The 15605-nt window shown below is 42.1% G+C and overlaps 1 protein-coding gene across 5 annotated transcripts in view; it reads left to right on the forward strand.

Moving 5' to 3' along the window:
• Positions 1 to 15605, forward strand: part of GLI1 (GLI family zinc finger 1) — a 107640-nt gene that overhangs the window by 81143 nt on the left and 10892 nt on the right. For 3 of the 5 annotated variants that reach the window (XM_080989682.1, XM_080989686.1, XM_080989684.1), the window contains exons 2-5: positions 12568 to 12762; positions 13264 to 13362; positions 13592 to 13684; positions 14422 to 14617. In XM_080989682.1, coding sequence (XP_080845808.1) covers positions 12666 to 12762; positions 13264 to 13362; positions 13592 to 13684; positions 14422 to 14617 — 485 coding nt within the window. In that variant the 5' untranslated portion in view covers positions 12568 to 12665. The remainder of the gene's footprint in view (positions 1 to 12567; positions 12763 to 13263; positions 13363 to 13591; positions 13685 to 14421; positions 14618 to 15605) is intronic. The other 2 variants (XM_080989683.1, XM_080989685.1) reach the window with 2 other exon arrangements.

A 15605-nucleotide genomic window follows, 5' to 3' on the forward strand; every position in this document is an offset into this window, starting at 1 on the left:
CAATGAACCCCATTAGAGTAAGTAAAACAGGAACTGAACATTTAAAGCTTCTGTGAACCACCCTGAGACCTCTGGGTGTAGGGTGGTATATATGTTCAATAAATAATAATAAAATAATAAAAATAGGCCATCTTAGAAGCTCAGAGTGGCGGCGGCAGTGCCCTGGAAGAGGGCATTATCTGTGGCACTCCTTCCCTGCAGAGGTGCAATAGTCACCTTCATTGTACAGCTTTCGGAGAATGCTTGTAGACGCACCTCTACCTGGCATTTGACACTTCAGGTGTATGTGCTCACCTTATTTCTCTTATTGTAAGTTGTTTTAAGCAGTTTTCAATGTTGCAACCTGCCCTTTAGGACCTTAGGGTGTTATTAAAATAGAACTTAGGGTGAAGGGCGGGTAATTAACAACAATTACAATTAAAAACTTTCCTCGCAGGGTTGTAGGGAATATAAAATGGACAGGGGTTAGCCATGTATGCTAGCCTGAGATCCTTGGGATAAAAATGTAATTACAGTCATATATTTTTCTCTCAAATGTTAAGTGCAATTTGGACTATTGGGGCCAAACTGCATATTATAATAGGATCTGCTGGGCTTTCGAAAAATGGAAATGGAGCTATGGGTACTTCCTGATATCTTTAGAACAGCAATAGAGAGGAGACACCATTTTTCCACTCAAGATGGCCCTTCAAGTCACTTTTTGCCTTGCAAAGAGCAGAGGTGGGGCAAGGAGTAAAGATACCGCAAGGCATTATGAATCTTTCACCTTGACGTGGTATGGTGTTGGCTCCCTCTGCTGGAATTCAGAATATATTGTTGGCTGTTAAGAAACAGCAAATGGTTTGCAAACATTTAAAGCAGTGATGATCGAGTTTGCTACTTTAAACAGTCATGTCTTCTTCCAAAGTATCCTGGGAACTGTAGTTTGTTACAGGAGCAGATAGTTGTTAACCCCTTTCCTCTCATAGAGCCTACAATTCCAAGAATTCCCTGTTAAGATGGATTGATTGTTAAACCACTCTGGGAATTGCAGCTCGTGTTAACTCTCAGCAGCTGTAACAAACTACAGTTCCCAGGATTTTGGAGTGGGAGCCATGACTGTTAAAGTGGTATGACATGTCTTAAAAGGCACAGTGTAGATGGAGGCTTAATAACATGCAAAATTCTCTATGACAGTCCACAAAAGCAATCCCCTAAACCCACTGGCAGAGGAAGAGGAATGCTAGGGGAGCGCACCACCCCCAGCAGCGCGATCCTGGCAGGGTTCCATCGTGGCTGCCCACCCCCACCCGTCTGCACAGGGCGACCCGCCCCCAGGATGCGCGCCACTCCCTTCTGGGTGGCATGCCACACCCCCAGGATGCGCCCCCCGCCTGCTCTCTGCCCCCTGGTGCCAGAGCATGAAGCTCCACCACTGCCTAAACCAGGGGTTAGCAAAAAAATTTAGCCGCAGGCCAGTCCACTGTCCCTCAGACCTTGTGGCGGGCTGGAGAAGGGGCACAGGGTGAAGAGCTGGAAGAAGAGGCAAGGGGGCCAGGCGATGCGCTTGCCTTCCCAGGGGTGTGATCCGTAGCGCATTTCATCTCAGTGGGCTTGAGCAGTTCTTCAGGCACTGAACAAACAGCCTTGAAATGATTGCGGCTTACTTGTGAGTAAGCGTGTCTTTAGGGCTCTTAGTGGCTGTGCATCCAACGGCAGAGCAGGGTGCGGCTACTCGCTGAGACTGCCGGTCTCTTGGCGGTGCAGGTGGAAGCTGGCGGGGAAGGGAAAGCGGACTTCTGTGTTTTTTTTAAAAAAAGATATTTATTAAAGTTTCAACATATTACAAAAATAAGAGAAAAAAGAAAGAAAAAAAAGAAAAAATGAAAATACAAGGTAAAAACAGTTAAAAACAGATCAGTCTTTCCATATCTTATCTTTCATTTGCTTGTTTCCCTGACCTCCTCACACCTCCCTTTTTTGTATTCCAGTTCAATTAGTTAATTCAGCAAATCCTTTCCCTCTTTGATTTTATCTTAATCTTTTATCTTAATATATTATAACTTTAGATTATCACCTGTTAACAATCCATTTTTACATATTCCTTTATAACATTGCTGCTAAAAACCACTTAACTTCAATCCAACATCATTCTAACATTCATTAATTTTGCAGTATTTCTGTAGATAGTCTTTAAATTTCTTCCAATCTTCTTCCACCGACTCTTCTCCCTGGTCTCGGATTCTGCCAGTGGGAAAGCGGACTTCTGGAGGTGGCGAGGCGGGAGGAGCCAGAGCTGGCGGTGGGAGCTGCCTTGCCTCCTTGTGACGGGAGGAAGAGGCCGAGCGGCGGTGGGTCTGCCAATCAGATGTCGCACCTGGTTTACTTCAGCGCGGCGCGGGGACGTCTCTGCCAATCAAACCCCGCTGAGGTAAACCAGGCACAGCGATTGAGTGGCAGAGCCGCCACCACTCAGCCTCTTCCTCCCGTCGCCATCGCCAGGAATCTAAGCTTCACGGTGGGTTCCCGCTTCATGGTGCAGGGCGCGGGCTGGATTTACAACGCTGGTGGGCCTGATCCAGCCCGCGGGCCTTAGTTTGCCAACCCCCTTTTTAAACAAAGGCATACATGAGTGTTGGGTGGCAACTTGTGAATTGTTCACAAAGGAGATACATCACCAGAAAGGATATTTGCATGTGTTATTTTATATAAAGAGATGCAAGTTTTAAAATAATTTCTATAATTTATTTATTTATTTATTTCATAAAAGTTAATACACTGCTTGATTGCAAAAAAGCCCTCCAAGCAGTTTACAAAAAAGGCAAAACAATACAATTATCAGTAAAAAAAGAATTTAACAGCAATAATTTAAAACACTGAGAAAAATTTAAAATCAACAATAAACTATAAACAGATTAATACATGCACCAGCTTTCTAAATACCTGGGCAGACTTGTCTAAATAGAAATGCTGAAAAGTGCGCAGTGAAGACGCATTCCCAGTATCAAGAATTCTGAGAGAAGCACCGTACATTCGACCAGACCAAGTGACCTGTGTTCCCCTCCAGGCTGCTTTCCAGGTGCTGCTAAATGTTGATGGGCAACGTGGAGGCCCCTCCTGCTCGCCTCTCCTTATGGTCCTTGCTTTTTGAACAGAAATTGGACCAGACAACTCTTCAGATAGAGGGCATCTTAAAGCAAAGGCTGCCTCTGTAAAGTTAGGGTACATCGCCACCTTAAGTGAAGGGTGCATTACTGTGCCAGCCACAGTACCTGGTGGCCACTCAAGATGGGTGGGAGTTCCTGTGGATCCACACAGCTGTGAATAGGGTTGCCACCTGCACAGAACAAGACACACAAGCACAAAGTCAGTGAAGCTGTCCCTCTCTATGCCTGGAGAGGGCTGCTGTTAAAGGGATAAGAAAGTCAGCAATCCTTGTGGTATAAAACACGAGTCCTTCAGAATTCAAGACCTGAGCTTGTACCACACTTTCCTGTTTGCTGATGGCCCTGCATACTTCCCGTGTATTTCATTGTACCCATGTTGGAAGGAGATCTTAAATCTGCCACCACTTGGAAGTATTTTCTTTTAAAATTGTATTTTATAGTTTATACAATGAAAGAGAAAATGAAATATACTTGGAGTCCTGTAGTGATTTCATGCTCTTTATTGCAGCTTGTAAAACAGTGATTTAATTGCCCCACAAACCTCAGTACATTATTTACACAATGAGTCCTGTCTGATTGGCTTCCCTCCTGGAGCCTGATTGGTCTTTTCCTGCACGCTAATCAGTTGTTGCATTCGATGATCCTACCAGCCTAATAGGCTGATTAACTTCCTCCTGGAGCCTGATTGGTCTTCTCCTACAAGCAAATCAGTTGTTGCATTCTAGGATCCTACTTGCCTGTTGTTCTAGGATCCAAGCTTAGCACATAACAGAAAACAACAGCACAAGTACAAATGACTCTGGAGTAATGCAGTTAAAATTCAAGCACACAGCACTTACTTGGTCTGCAACAGAATAAGAAAGAGAAGCTAAGGCTGATGTTCTGTGTCCATTTACCTATTGAACTTTGCTGTAAGGAAATCTGAGTAGGTGGGTGGAGGGGAAGTGAGTGATGTTCTTTTGGTGAAAGTAATAAATGGAGATCTCATCCCAATGGAATGCTATGGAAAGCTGTGGGTGGTCTTTCCATGGAGAGGTGATGGCAAAAATATGGGAGAGAGAAACACACACAGCATAGCAAGTTCCTTGTGTTTGACTGATATCTCCAGGTGATCTGCAATAGATGGAAAGGTGAAAGCAGGGTTAGGGGGAATGAGTTGTCCTGTAATGTCAGATATTTGCTCAAATACAATTTCCCAAAATCTTTGGACCGGGTTGCATTCCTACCACATGTGCAAAAAGAACCCCACTGTTCACATCCCCTTCAGCATAGTGGTGAAACAGCATTATCAATCCAAAACAATTTTAGAGGACTCTAGGGCCACCTAAATAGCCTCTTGAATTTTAGCAGAGGTGTTTCTTTTTATATATATACTGTATAATAATTTTTATTAAATTTTCTGTTTTATAATTTCAAATAAACATTTTACAAACTTTAAAATATCCAGTCACTTCACTTCTTCTTTCCATGGTTCATTTTACATATCATAAATCCCTGCATATGTTACTATAACAATTCAAATCAATTTTCCACTTTTACATCCATCAAAAATTATTTACTCTGTTGAATTTATCTTAATGCTGCCAGTGTTTTCAGCTGTATCGTTATTTTCCATATATTCAATAAATGTTTTTCAATCTTCTTTAAACATATGTTCTTCCTGCTCTCCTATTCTATATGTTAAATCTGCAAGTTGTGCATATTTTGTCAACTTAAGTTGCCAATCCTCTTTAGTTGGGACCTCGTTCCCTTTCTATTTGTGGGCTAACAGTTGTTGCATTCATAAATAACCTTTTCTGGCACCTGGGAAGTTCAGTCTGGGTTATCCCCAGCAAAAAGGACTAAGGTTTTTTTTTGGGGGGGGGGGAGAAGTAATTTTGAACATTTTTTTCAATTCATTATACATCATTTCCCAATACCCTTTTACCTTTTTACATGTCCACCACATGTGGAAGAATGTTCCCTCCACTTCTTTACACTTCCAACACTTATCTGATTCTGTCTTATAAATCTTAGCCAACCTACTTGGAGTTAAGTACCATCTATGAATCATTTTCAAATACTTCTCTTTCAATGAATAGCATGCTGTAAATTTCAGGTCACTTTTCCAGAGTTTCTCCCAGAGGTTAAGATCTCTATTTTGTGCTTTATTGTCCAGTGTGTCATTGAAGCTTTAACAAGCTCCTGTTTTGTTTCCCATTCTAATAACAGATTATACATTTTAGACAAAAGTTTGTCTTTGTTTTTTCAAATTGTAATCTTTGGTCCAAAAATTCATTCTTCCTATCTAATTTAAACATATCATGTAACTGATGATACTGCAACCAAACTTGGCTCCTTAGGTTTTCCATTGGTTTCAGTTTGAGTCCCGCCCCCGCCCCCCATAAAATCCAGCAGTTCCCTGTACAGTGGTACCTCGGGTTAAGTACTTAATTCGCTCCGGAGATCCGTTCTTAACCTGAAGCACCACTTTAACTAATGGGGCCTCCCGCTGCCGCCGCGCCGCCCGAGCACGATTTCTGTTCTCATCCTGAAGCAAAGTTCTTAACCCGAGGTACTATTTCTGGGTTAGCGGAGTCTGTAACCTGAAGCGTATGTAACCTGAAGCGTATGTAACCCGAGGTACCACTGTAAGTCTATCCATAGTAACTCTCTTAATTGTAATTGCTTTGATGGGATATAACCATAAAAGTGTTTTTCTTTCCAGCAGATTTTTATATTCCTCCCAAACTCTATACAGATTCTTCCTAAGAATAAGGTTCATCAAACGCTTACAGATTTTTGCCTTCCCAAAGACATGCATGCCAGCTGAATTTTAAATCACAACCCTCTAAATCTAGGATATCTGCATTGTCCAATGCAATCCAATCTTTAAACTAGCATAAAAAGCTGCCTTGTAATACATTTGCAAGTCTGGCAGAGCAAAGCCTCCTCTTTCTTTTATATATATATTTTTTTTATAGAAATTTATTGGGTTTTACAATAAGAATAAACATAATAAACAATGTAACATATATCTTAACATAATTTCACATTTTCTTTGGACTTCCTCACATCTCCCGCTCCCACTTTCATCGTTATAACATTTTGTCAGCAATTTATTATCTTATTTGCATTCTTATATCCCTTCTATGTTTCATAATCTTCAAGTTCTCAAAAAGAGTTATATTTTCTCAATCTCACTTATTTTCTTAAAATCATCTAAGTTAGTGGTGCTCAGTTATTTTGATCTAGTATCCTGTTTAACATTCACTCAAGTTGCAATATTTTTGTAAATAGTTCTTAAATTTCTTCCAATCCTCCTCAGTCCTCTCTTCTTCCAGGTCACGAATTCTGCCGGTCATCTCAGCCAATTCCATGTAGTCTATCAGTTGCATCTGCCATTCTTCCAGTGTGGGTAGATCTTGAGCTTTCCAATGCTTTGCGAGTAGTATCCTTGCTGCTGCTGTTGCATACATAAAAAATGTCTGGTCCTTCTTTACCACCCCTTGGCCGACAATACCCAAAAGAAAGGCCTCTGGTTTCTTAGTGAAGGTATATTTAAATACCTTTTTCAGTTCATTATAAATCATTTACCAGAACGCCTTCACTTTAGGGCAAGTCCACCAGAGGTGGAAGAATGTTCCTTCACACTCTTTACATTTCCAACACTTATTGTCAGTCAGGTGGTAAATTTTTGCAAGTTTGACTGGGGTCATATACCATCTATATATCATTTTCATTACATTTTCTTTCAAAGCGTTACATGCAGTAAATTTCAATCCAGTACTCCACAACCTTTCCCAGTCCTCAAACATAATGTTATGCCCAATGTCCTGCGCCCACCTTATCATTGCCGATTTAACCATTTCGTCTTGTGTGTTCCATTTTAACAGCAAGTTATACATCCTTGAAAGTACCTTACTCTTAGGTTCTAACAATTCTGTTTCTATTTTCGATTTCTCCACCTGGAACCCTAATTTCTTGTCATTTTTAAAAACTTCTTTAATCTGAGCGTAATGTAACCAGTCTCGCACTTTATCCTTCATTTTCTCCAAACTCTGCAGTTTCCAATTGTCTCCATCTTTTTCTAGAATTTCCCAATATTTTGGCCATTTGGCCTCCATATTGGGTCTTTTTCGGGCCTTAGCTTCCAAAGGTGAAAGCCACCTTGGGGTTTTATTTTCCAGCAAGTCTTTATATTTTGTCCAGACATTAAACAGTGATTTTCTGACAATATGGTTCTTAAAGGCCTTATTTGCTTTAACCTTGTCATACCATAAATATGCATGCCATCCAAAAGCATTGTTAAACCCTTCCAAATCCAACACATCAGTGTCTTCAAGAAGTAGCCAGTCTTTTAGCCAGCAGAACGCTGCGGCTTCATAATACAACTTTAAATCTGGCAGGGCAAAGCCCCCTCTTTGTTTTGCATCAGTTAATATCTTAAACTTAATTCTGGGCTTTTTGCCCTGCCAGACAAACTTAGAAATATCTCTCTGCCACTTCTGAAAGCACTCCGTCTTGTCCAAAACCTGAAGTGTTTGAAATAAAAACAACATCCTTGGCAATACATTCATCTTGATAGCAGCAATTCGGCCTAACAAAGAAAGTTTCAATTTTGACCAACTATCTAAGTCTCTCTTAATTTCTGCCCAGCATTTTTCATAATTATCCTTAAATAGACTTAGATTTTTTGCTGTTATGTTTACCCCTAGGTATTTTACTTTTTTAACCACATTAAGTTCTGTCTCTTTCTGAAACCGTTCTGACTCTGTATCTGTCAAATTTTTTCCCAAAACCTTAGTTTTCTGTTTATTTAATTTAAATCCAGCCACCCGACCAAAGTCATTAATCAGTTGTAATACTCTTTTCGTACTAGGCTCTGGCTTCTGCAGGGTCAAAACCAGGTCATCTGCAAAAGCTTTTAATTTATATTGTTTCTGTCCGACCTGAATTCCTTCCACCAACCGATCCCCTCTAATCATATTCAATAGCACTTCCAGAACCGAAATGAATAACAAAGGGGAAATAGGGCAACCTTGTCGTGTTCCTTTTTCAATTTTAAACTCTTCTGTAACCACATTATTAACTATCAGTTTAGCTTTCTGTTCTGAATATATCGCCTCAATCCCATTCTCAAAACCCCGTCCCACTCCCATCTCTTTTAAATTTCCCATCATAAATTTCCAGGAAATGTTGTCAAAGGCCTTCTCCGCATCTATAAAGATTAAAACTGCTTTGGTGTTTATATCTGTTTGCAAAAGTTCCAAGATGTCAATAATGTTCCTTGTATTAGCAAACAAATGTCTGCCTGGGAGAAAGCCTGCCTGGTCCTTATGGATTACTTCATTTAAAACTTTTTTAAATCTACTTGCCAAAATGTCTGCAAATATTTTGTAATCCACATTTAGAAGGGAGATGGGACGGTAGTTCTTAAGTTGTGTCTTTTCAGCTTCCGACTTTGGTATTAATGTGATAAACGCTTCCTTCCACGACTCCGGTGCCCTCTTCCCCTCCATAATTTCATTGCTGACCTCCATCAAAGGTTGTATCAAATAGTCTTTTAATGTCTTATAGTACTTGGAGGTCAGCCCGTCTGGCCCTGGAGATTTGCCCAGTTGCATGTTCTGAATGGCTTGTTCAATCTCCTGTCGTGTTATTTTAGAATTCAGAATTGTCCTATTTTCTTGTGACAATTTGGATAGTCCATTTTTTGCCAAAAATTGTTTAATCTCGACTTCGTCTTGCGGCCCTTGGGTGTATAGTTTTTTGAAGTATCTCTGGAAACACTTTCTAATGTCCACAGGATTCTGAATGTTTTTTCCTTCAACCTCTAAGTTTGTAACCGTATTTAATCTTTGTCTTCTCTTCAACTGCCAAGCTAGCAGTTTTCCACATTTATTCGCCGACTCAAACGTTTTTTGTTTCATTAATTTAACCTTCCATTCAGTTTCCTGGTTTATCAATTTAGAATATTGTGTTTGATAAAGTTTAATTTCTCTCAGAGTTGGCTGTGACTTCGGATTCACTCTTAACTTCTTCTCTAATTCTTTTATTTTATCCAAGATCTTATCTTTTTTCTCATTTTGTGTCCTTTTCTTTACGGCATTCTGTTGTATCAAGAATCCCCTCATTACAGCTTTACTTGCGTCCCAGACGATTCTTTTTTCCACCGTAGTATTCATGTTTATCTCAAAGTAATCCTTCAAAACTTTTTGGGCCTTCTTGGTAATTTCCTGATCTCTGAACAAATTGTCATTCATCTTCCATCTAAAGGATCCGGTTGGTAGTAGTGTCATATCCATCTTAACTGCATTATGGTCAGAGCAGGTCTTTGGGCAGATTTCCACTTTTCTGACCTTAGGTGCCAGGCCTCTAGATATCCATATTTGGTCGATTCTTGTCCAGGTCAGTTGGGCTTCAGAAAAGAATGTTCCCTCTCTTCCTAGTGGGTTCTTTGTCCTCCAGATGTCAATCAAATCCATATTGTCTGTCATTTCAAAAAAGGTTTTAGGTAGTCTGCCGTCCTTTGTAACATTTTGACTTTGTGACTTGTCCATGTTAGTTGATACGACCCCATTCATATCTCCCATCATTATGATGTTGTTGTAGTCCAGATAATCCAGCATTGTCTCCTGCAGCTTCTTGTAAAATTCCGATTTCCCTTCATTAGGTGCATAGATTCCTAATATCAACAATTTCTCTCCTTGATGTTGTATCTCAATTGCCAAAATTCTTCCATGTTCATCTTTAAATAAGAATTTAGGTGACAGGCTCTCTTTCGCATATATCACCACACCTCTCTTCTTAACTTTGTCCGACGATATAAATTCCTGGCCCAATCTTTTATTTATTAACACTTTTCTGTGGAGCCTTGTCACATGTGTTTCCTGTAGGCAAATAATGTCCAATTGTTCTTTTTTTAATATATGAAATATTTTCTTCCTTTTTTCCGGAATGTTACAACCATTAATATTCCAGCTCAACAGTTGCAGAGACATCCTGAATTAATCTGGTTATTTTTCCAGGGGTGGTATCTTGTTCACAGGGTCTTCAGGTTCCCCAGGTGCTGGTGTTGGTACTGGCGTTGCCCCAGGCCCCGAAGGTAGTTCAATTCCTTTTTGAAGGTCCTCTCCGTATGTAGACAGAAATTTGTCTTTCTCTTCCGATGTTCTGATTTTGACCTTTCTCCCTCTAAAGGTAAAGGATATTCCTTGGGGGAATTCCCACCTAAATGCAATTGCGTTGCTCCTTAGTAATTTGGCAAGTTCAGAATAGGCGGCTCTAAGGTCCAACAGTTGTCTTGGAATATCTTTGTAAATTTCAATTCTTCTGTCCAGAACCTCCAGTGACTTTCCGTAGTGTAGGCCCAAAATCTTGTCCCTTTCCTCCTTTGATCTCAATGTTATCAAACAATCCCTGGGCCTCTCCTTCTTTATAAATCTTCCAAGTCTGAAAGCTGACACAATTTTAAAGTCCTTTTCCTCCAAATTCCAGAACTTGGAGAATTCTTTGGTTAAAAACTCAGCTAGATTTCCTTCTTCTGCCTCTTGTAATGACCTAATCCTCAAATTATTCTCACGATTTCGCAATTCTATCATAGAAAGATAAATCTGATGTTCCCCAACTTGTTTGGTGAGTGGTCTTACCTCTTGTTCTAAATTTTCTAATTTTTGTCTGGTATCCTCAGCCAATTTCTGATTTTCTGCTCCTCTTTCTTTTATATCTATCATAATTTTATGTTTAATTCTTGGCTTTTTTTCCCATAGCAGATGCATTTCTGATGAAGCCATCTTTCTGATCTATAATCATGCTCCTGATCAAAGGTTGTAATTGGGTCTGGGTGACTCATACACGATCGTGGGCCAGTGTATGACTTAAATGGTAGCAAACCCTGTCTTCCCACAACCCTGAAGTCATATTTGGGGTATGGAGTTGGACCCTCTGTACAGTCATACCGTGGAAGTCGAACGGAATCCTTTCAACTTCCAAAACGTTCAGAAACCAAAGCGTGGCTTCCATTTGGCTGCAGGAAGTTCCTGCAGCCAATCAGAAGCCCCGTCGGATGTTCGGCTTCCAAAAATAGTTCGCAAACCGGAACCGTCGTTTCCGGGTTTGCGGCGTTCGGGAGCCAAAACGTTTAAGAACTAAGCTGTTTGAAAACCAAGGTACGACTTTATAGGGATCCTTGGAGGGGCAGTAGGGAGAGGATATGGATCCTTCTGTATCCATTGACAACTCAATGGCCATACACAGTGGAAGTGCAATCTCAGGCGTGTTTTCTCTGTAACAGGTCCCATTGAGTTCAATAAGTGATTCCCAAGAATAGAAATCATAGTAAAGGATTGAGTATCTAATGTGCAGAAACATTTACGCAAGCTTATGTGTATGTCAAAAGAACAAATATTTTTTATTAAAAATGAGAGTGGGACTCATTGTCCTGTGTTGATAACATTGCCACAGTTAAGATGAGCTGTAAAAGAGGAAATAATCATGGCAAATGCTCTTAAAAGGCATTTTCATTTATTTCCCCAGATAGGGAGGAGTTAATCTTGTATCTATTTAATTATGAGCCTTTGATTCTCCCCTCACTCCACTCAGCTTTACTAGAAAACTCTTTTCCTTCTTTCATCAGACAACTGGGGTGTCACTGCCTCTGTCTCTCTCCAGATTTGTCAGCATTTTGTGGGAGGGATTCAGGCTCTTACTGATAATTTTAGGTTTTTTCAATTAAAGTGGAGTGTTTTGTCGCTCTGATGCAATGAATCCACTTTTAAAAAAGAAACAAGACTTTTTGCAGTTTGGGTAAGCGACACTGAAAGGTGTGGATTGATTGAATGAATGACAAATGGTAGATGTATAAAAGCAAATCGGGATGAATACAGGATGAACGTTCATTCTTGTGTAAGCTACAAGCAAACAAATCAGAACAAATACTCAATAAAGACTGGATATTATCTAACCCCCATGTAAACTTTGTGCAAGCCAAATCAAGAAAAATAATAAATTGGCTGTCTGGAGGAGCCCTCCGTATCTGTTTATATAATACTATTACTGGAGCTAATCATGGAAGGTGTACATTAAACATGTGTTATCATAGGAAGCTGCCTTGCACCAAACCAGACTCTTGTTCTGTCCCACTCAATTTGATCAGATGTGACAGATAGTGGCTCTTCAGAGTTTCAAGTGGGTGGGGAGAGAGAAAGGTATTTTCCAGCCCTGCCTGGAGATGCCAGGAGTTCAACCTAGAACTTTGTACATGCCAAGTCTGTGCTCTGCCACTGACCTGTGACCCCTCTCTGTCAGTGATGAAAACTAGGGTCCTTGGCTGAACTGCGCAACAAGACAGGACCAATTCTAGAGCCACCACACCAGTGACTGTGGGATCTTGGGTGCTGGTCTCTTGTCTTCTCACATGACTACACTCTGTCTCTTGCAGATCTGGATCCCTTAGCAGGAGCACTGCTACTTCCTGGCTCACTGTAACCCACCAAAAAAGCAGATGTGTCCCTGACTGCATCCAGCCTCCGACAAACCATGTTCAACCCGATGAACGCACCAGTTAATAACTACGTGGAACACTGCTACCTTCGCCCCCTCCATGGGCAAGGGCAACCCAGCACCATGGTGGAAGGTCAGTCTCACAGCAACAGCCAGGGGCAGCATGGGCCAAGAGCAGCACAGTCCTCTTGCTCAACACCCCACCTGAGCCATCTGTTTGCCTCTCCTTCTGTTCTTTTACAAGCGGGTTTTCCAACCCACCCAGCTTCCTGGAACCTTTTCCATGTTGCTATGTGTGCTGAGGAGCTATTGTATGGAACCCTAGAGAGGATTTGTAGAGAGGGTTTTCTAGGAATGCATGTGCACATTCAGTTTGGGCAGAGGACCAGCAAGCCCTGCAAGTCCTCGTTTTTCTCTTTGCACCTGAGGCAATGCCCTTGTGTCTCAGAACACACTCATCACACCCCTTGAGGTAGATGTTGGAAGGGAATATTATCAGGGGCCTTGTTCAGGATTCGGGTGTCTGCCAGTACTGGTCTTCTCACTGAGGAGCCCCTGATGACATTCCAAGGAATCCCAGGGTGGACCAAAACATCCCCTGCTTCCATTAATGGCTCACTCTGTTCTTTTCCAGGAATCAATGACTTGCCATATTACCACCAAGCCAACTCCATGGGGAATCATCACACCTATGGGATGCCACCTGGAAGTGAACATCCTTCTCATACTGATGGTGAGTTTCAAGGACAGGTGGTGGCAAATTCATGAGAAGTAATGAGTGGGGGGCAAGGTAGAAGGGGACACACTGCAGCCTACAGACTTGAGAGCACAGATAAGTAAGCACAGGCCAAAATTTTGCATGCAGCTGGAGTTTTCTTTGATAGTTTTGCCATAGCTGCTACTCTTGCTGAAAAGGCAAGCTCCTGAGCAGTTTTCAAAGTGGCTTGTCTCTTTTGCTGTAGGACCCGCCGTGGTGACAACTTCCATGCAAGCCCCAGCACATACATCTCCACTTTGGAACATGCCTGTAATTACTAGAGGCTGTCCTGGACAAGGTCAGCATCAGTGGTCAACAATATAGGGCACCTCCCTGGGCCCACACCCCCAGTGGGGACACGCTACTGACACTAAAGCCTCCTGCTTTTGCTCCTCCGTCTTGCTGTGTCAACTGGTTTACCTTCCCACTCCAAGGCTGCAAATACACTGTCCATTTAAAGCACATGACTTCCCACAAAGGATTCTTGGCTGCTGAGAACTGTATCTGTGTGAAGGATAAGCTACGGTTCCCAGGATTCTTTGCAGGAAGTAATGCGCTTACACAAGAAGCAGAAACAGAAGAACCCTTCATCAAGTTGTCTCTTGATGCTCTTAGAGCAGGGATAGCCAACCTGGCCCCTCCCCCACCAACCCCAGCAAGCATGGTCAGTGGACAGGGATGATGGGAGATGTAGTTCAGCAACACCTGGAGGGCCATGGGTTCCCCCTCCCTGTCTTAGAGGGCCAGGCAACCTCATATGATGAAATGCATTGGAGAATGTGCTGGTTCAATCCCTGGCATCTTGCCCTAGGGAGGGGAGAAGATGCACAAACAGCTTGGTGACCTGCCAACATTCATTTAGAGCACCCCAATGCTTTAAAGAAATAAATAAACTCTAGATAGCTTTGGAGGCAGGGAACCCTGTCTTAAAACTTGGAGAGCAGCTGCCAGCCAGTGTTGGCAATATACTGACCCAGATGCAACGTCTGACTAAGGATAAGGCAGCTCCCTGTGTTCTTCCTGTTTCTCACCCAGGTACTCGCTTTTCCACGCCCCGAAGCACAGCCAAGTTGACCAAGAAGCGAGCGCTGTCCATCTCTCCTCTCTCAGATGCCAGCATTGACCTGCAGACTGTCATCCGCACCTCTCCCAATTCCTTGGTGGCTTACATAAACTCCCGCTGTGCTTCAGCTGGTGGCTCCTACGGGCACCTCTCCATTGGCACCAGCAGGTAGGTGTTCCCTTCCGGGATAGGTCAGGTTTGTGTGTATTGTGGAGCCCCAACTTTTTTTAGGACCAGGGACGTATTTGGAAATCTGAGGAACTGTCCTGGGCACCATAAAAGCCTGTTCCTCTTATAAACTTAAACTCAGTGCTGGACCTCTGACAAAGAGCCTTCTTCACTTGTATGCAAAATGTATGGGAAACTCTCATACACACCCAAATACATTAGCCAGTTGTGCCTCCTGAGCAAATATGCTCTTTGCAACACACATTATAAACCTCATATTTTGAAAAGTCAAACATGTTTTTTAAAATGTGCTTGACCTACCGTGGACGTGCAGCACCTGCCTGTCACTCAGTCCTCCCAACACCCCAAGTTCTCAGTTTTCCCCAAACTGGCACAAATGAGCTTCCACTCCCCCTTCTCCCCACTCTAGCCATTCTGAAGCAGAAGCATATATGCCCCACTTTCTAGGATTTACTCTTTGGGGAAGCACACCAATGTCTGCCTCCAAAGCCAGAGCCTTTTGTGTGTGAGGAGCACTGCAATAAGGAGTGGGGAATCCTCATGCCCAAACTTGACTACATCTCCTCAATTCTGCACTCCTTAGCTGCCCAAGCAAGTCCCATTATAGATAGTCAGAGGGTAGTTCTGTTAAATTAAGGTAAGCCAGGTAAGGGGATGATGTAGAAATGCACTCTGAACAAAATGAAAATAGTTCTACGGTCGTACCGGAGTTTAAGAAAAACCTTCCCGCTTATGTTAGTTCTCATTCTCCACTAATAGTGCCCCCCAATCAGAAGTTTCTTCAGCTCCATGTTTCACAGCTGGAGGGCATTGCCCACGCCCTTTCAAGCATAAGGGCTAGAAACTTTCCATCCCCTTTTTGTTTTTTAAAAAGCTGCATTTGGGCTCAGTAACGCATTATGCACTTCTGTTGCATCATGTTACACATGCACAGCACTGCCATTATGCAAACGCTCATTGTGCAAAT

Source organism: Podarcis pityusensis (assembly GCF_964106645.2).
Source record: "Podarcis pityusensis genome assembly, chromosome: 2".
Taxonomy (NCBI): Eukaryota; Metazoa; Chordata; class Lepidosauria; order Squamata; family Lacertidae; genus Podarcis; species Podarcis pityusensis.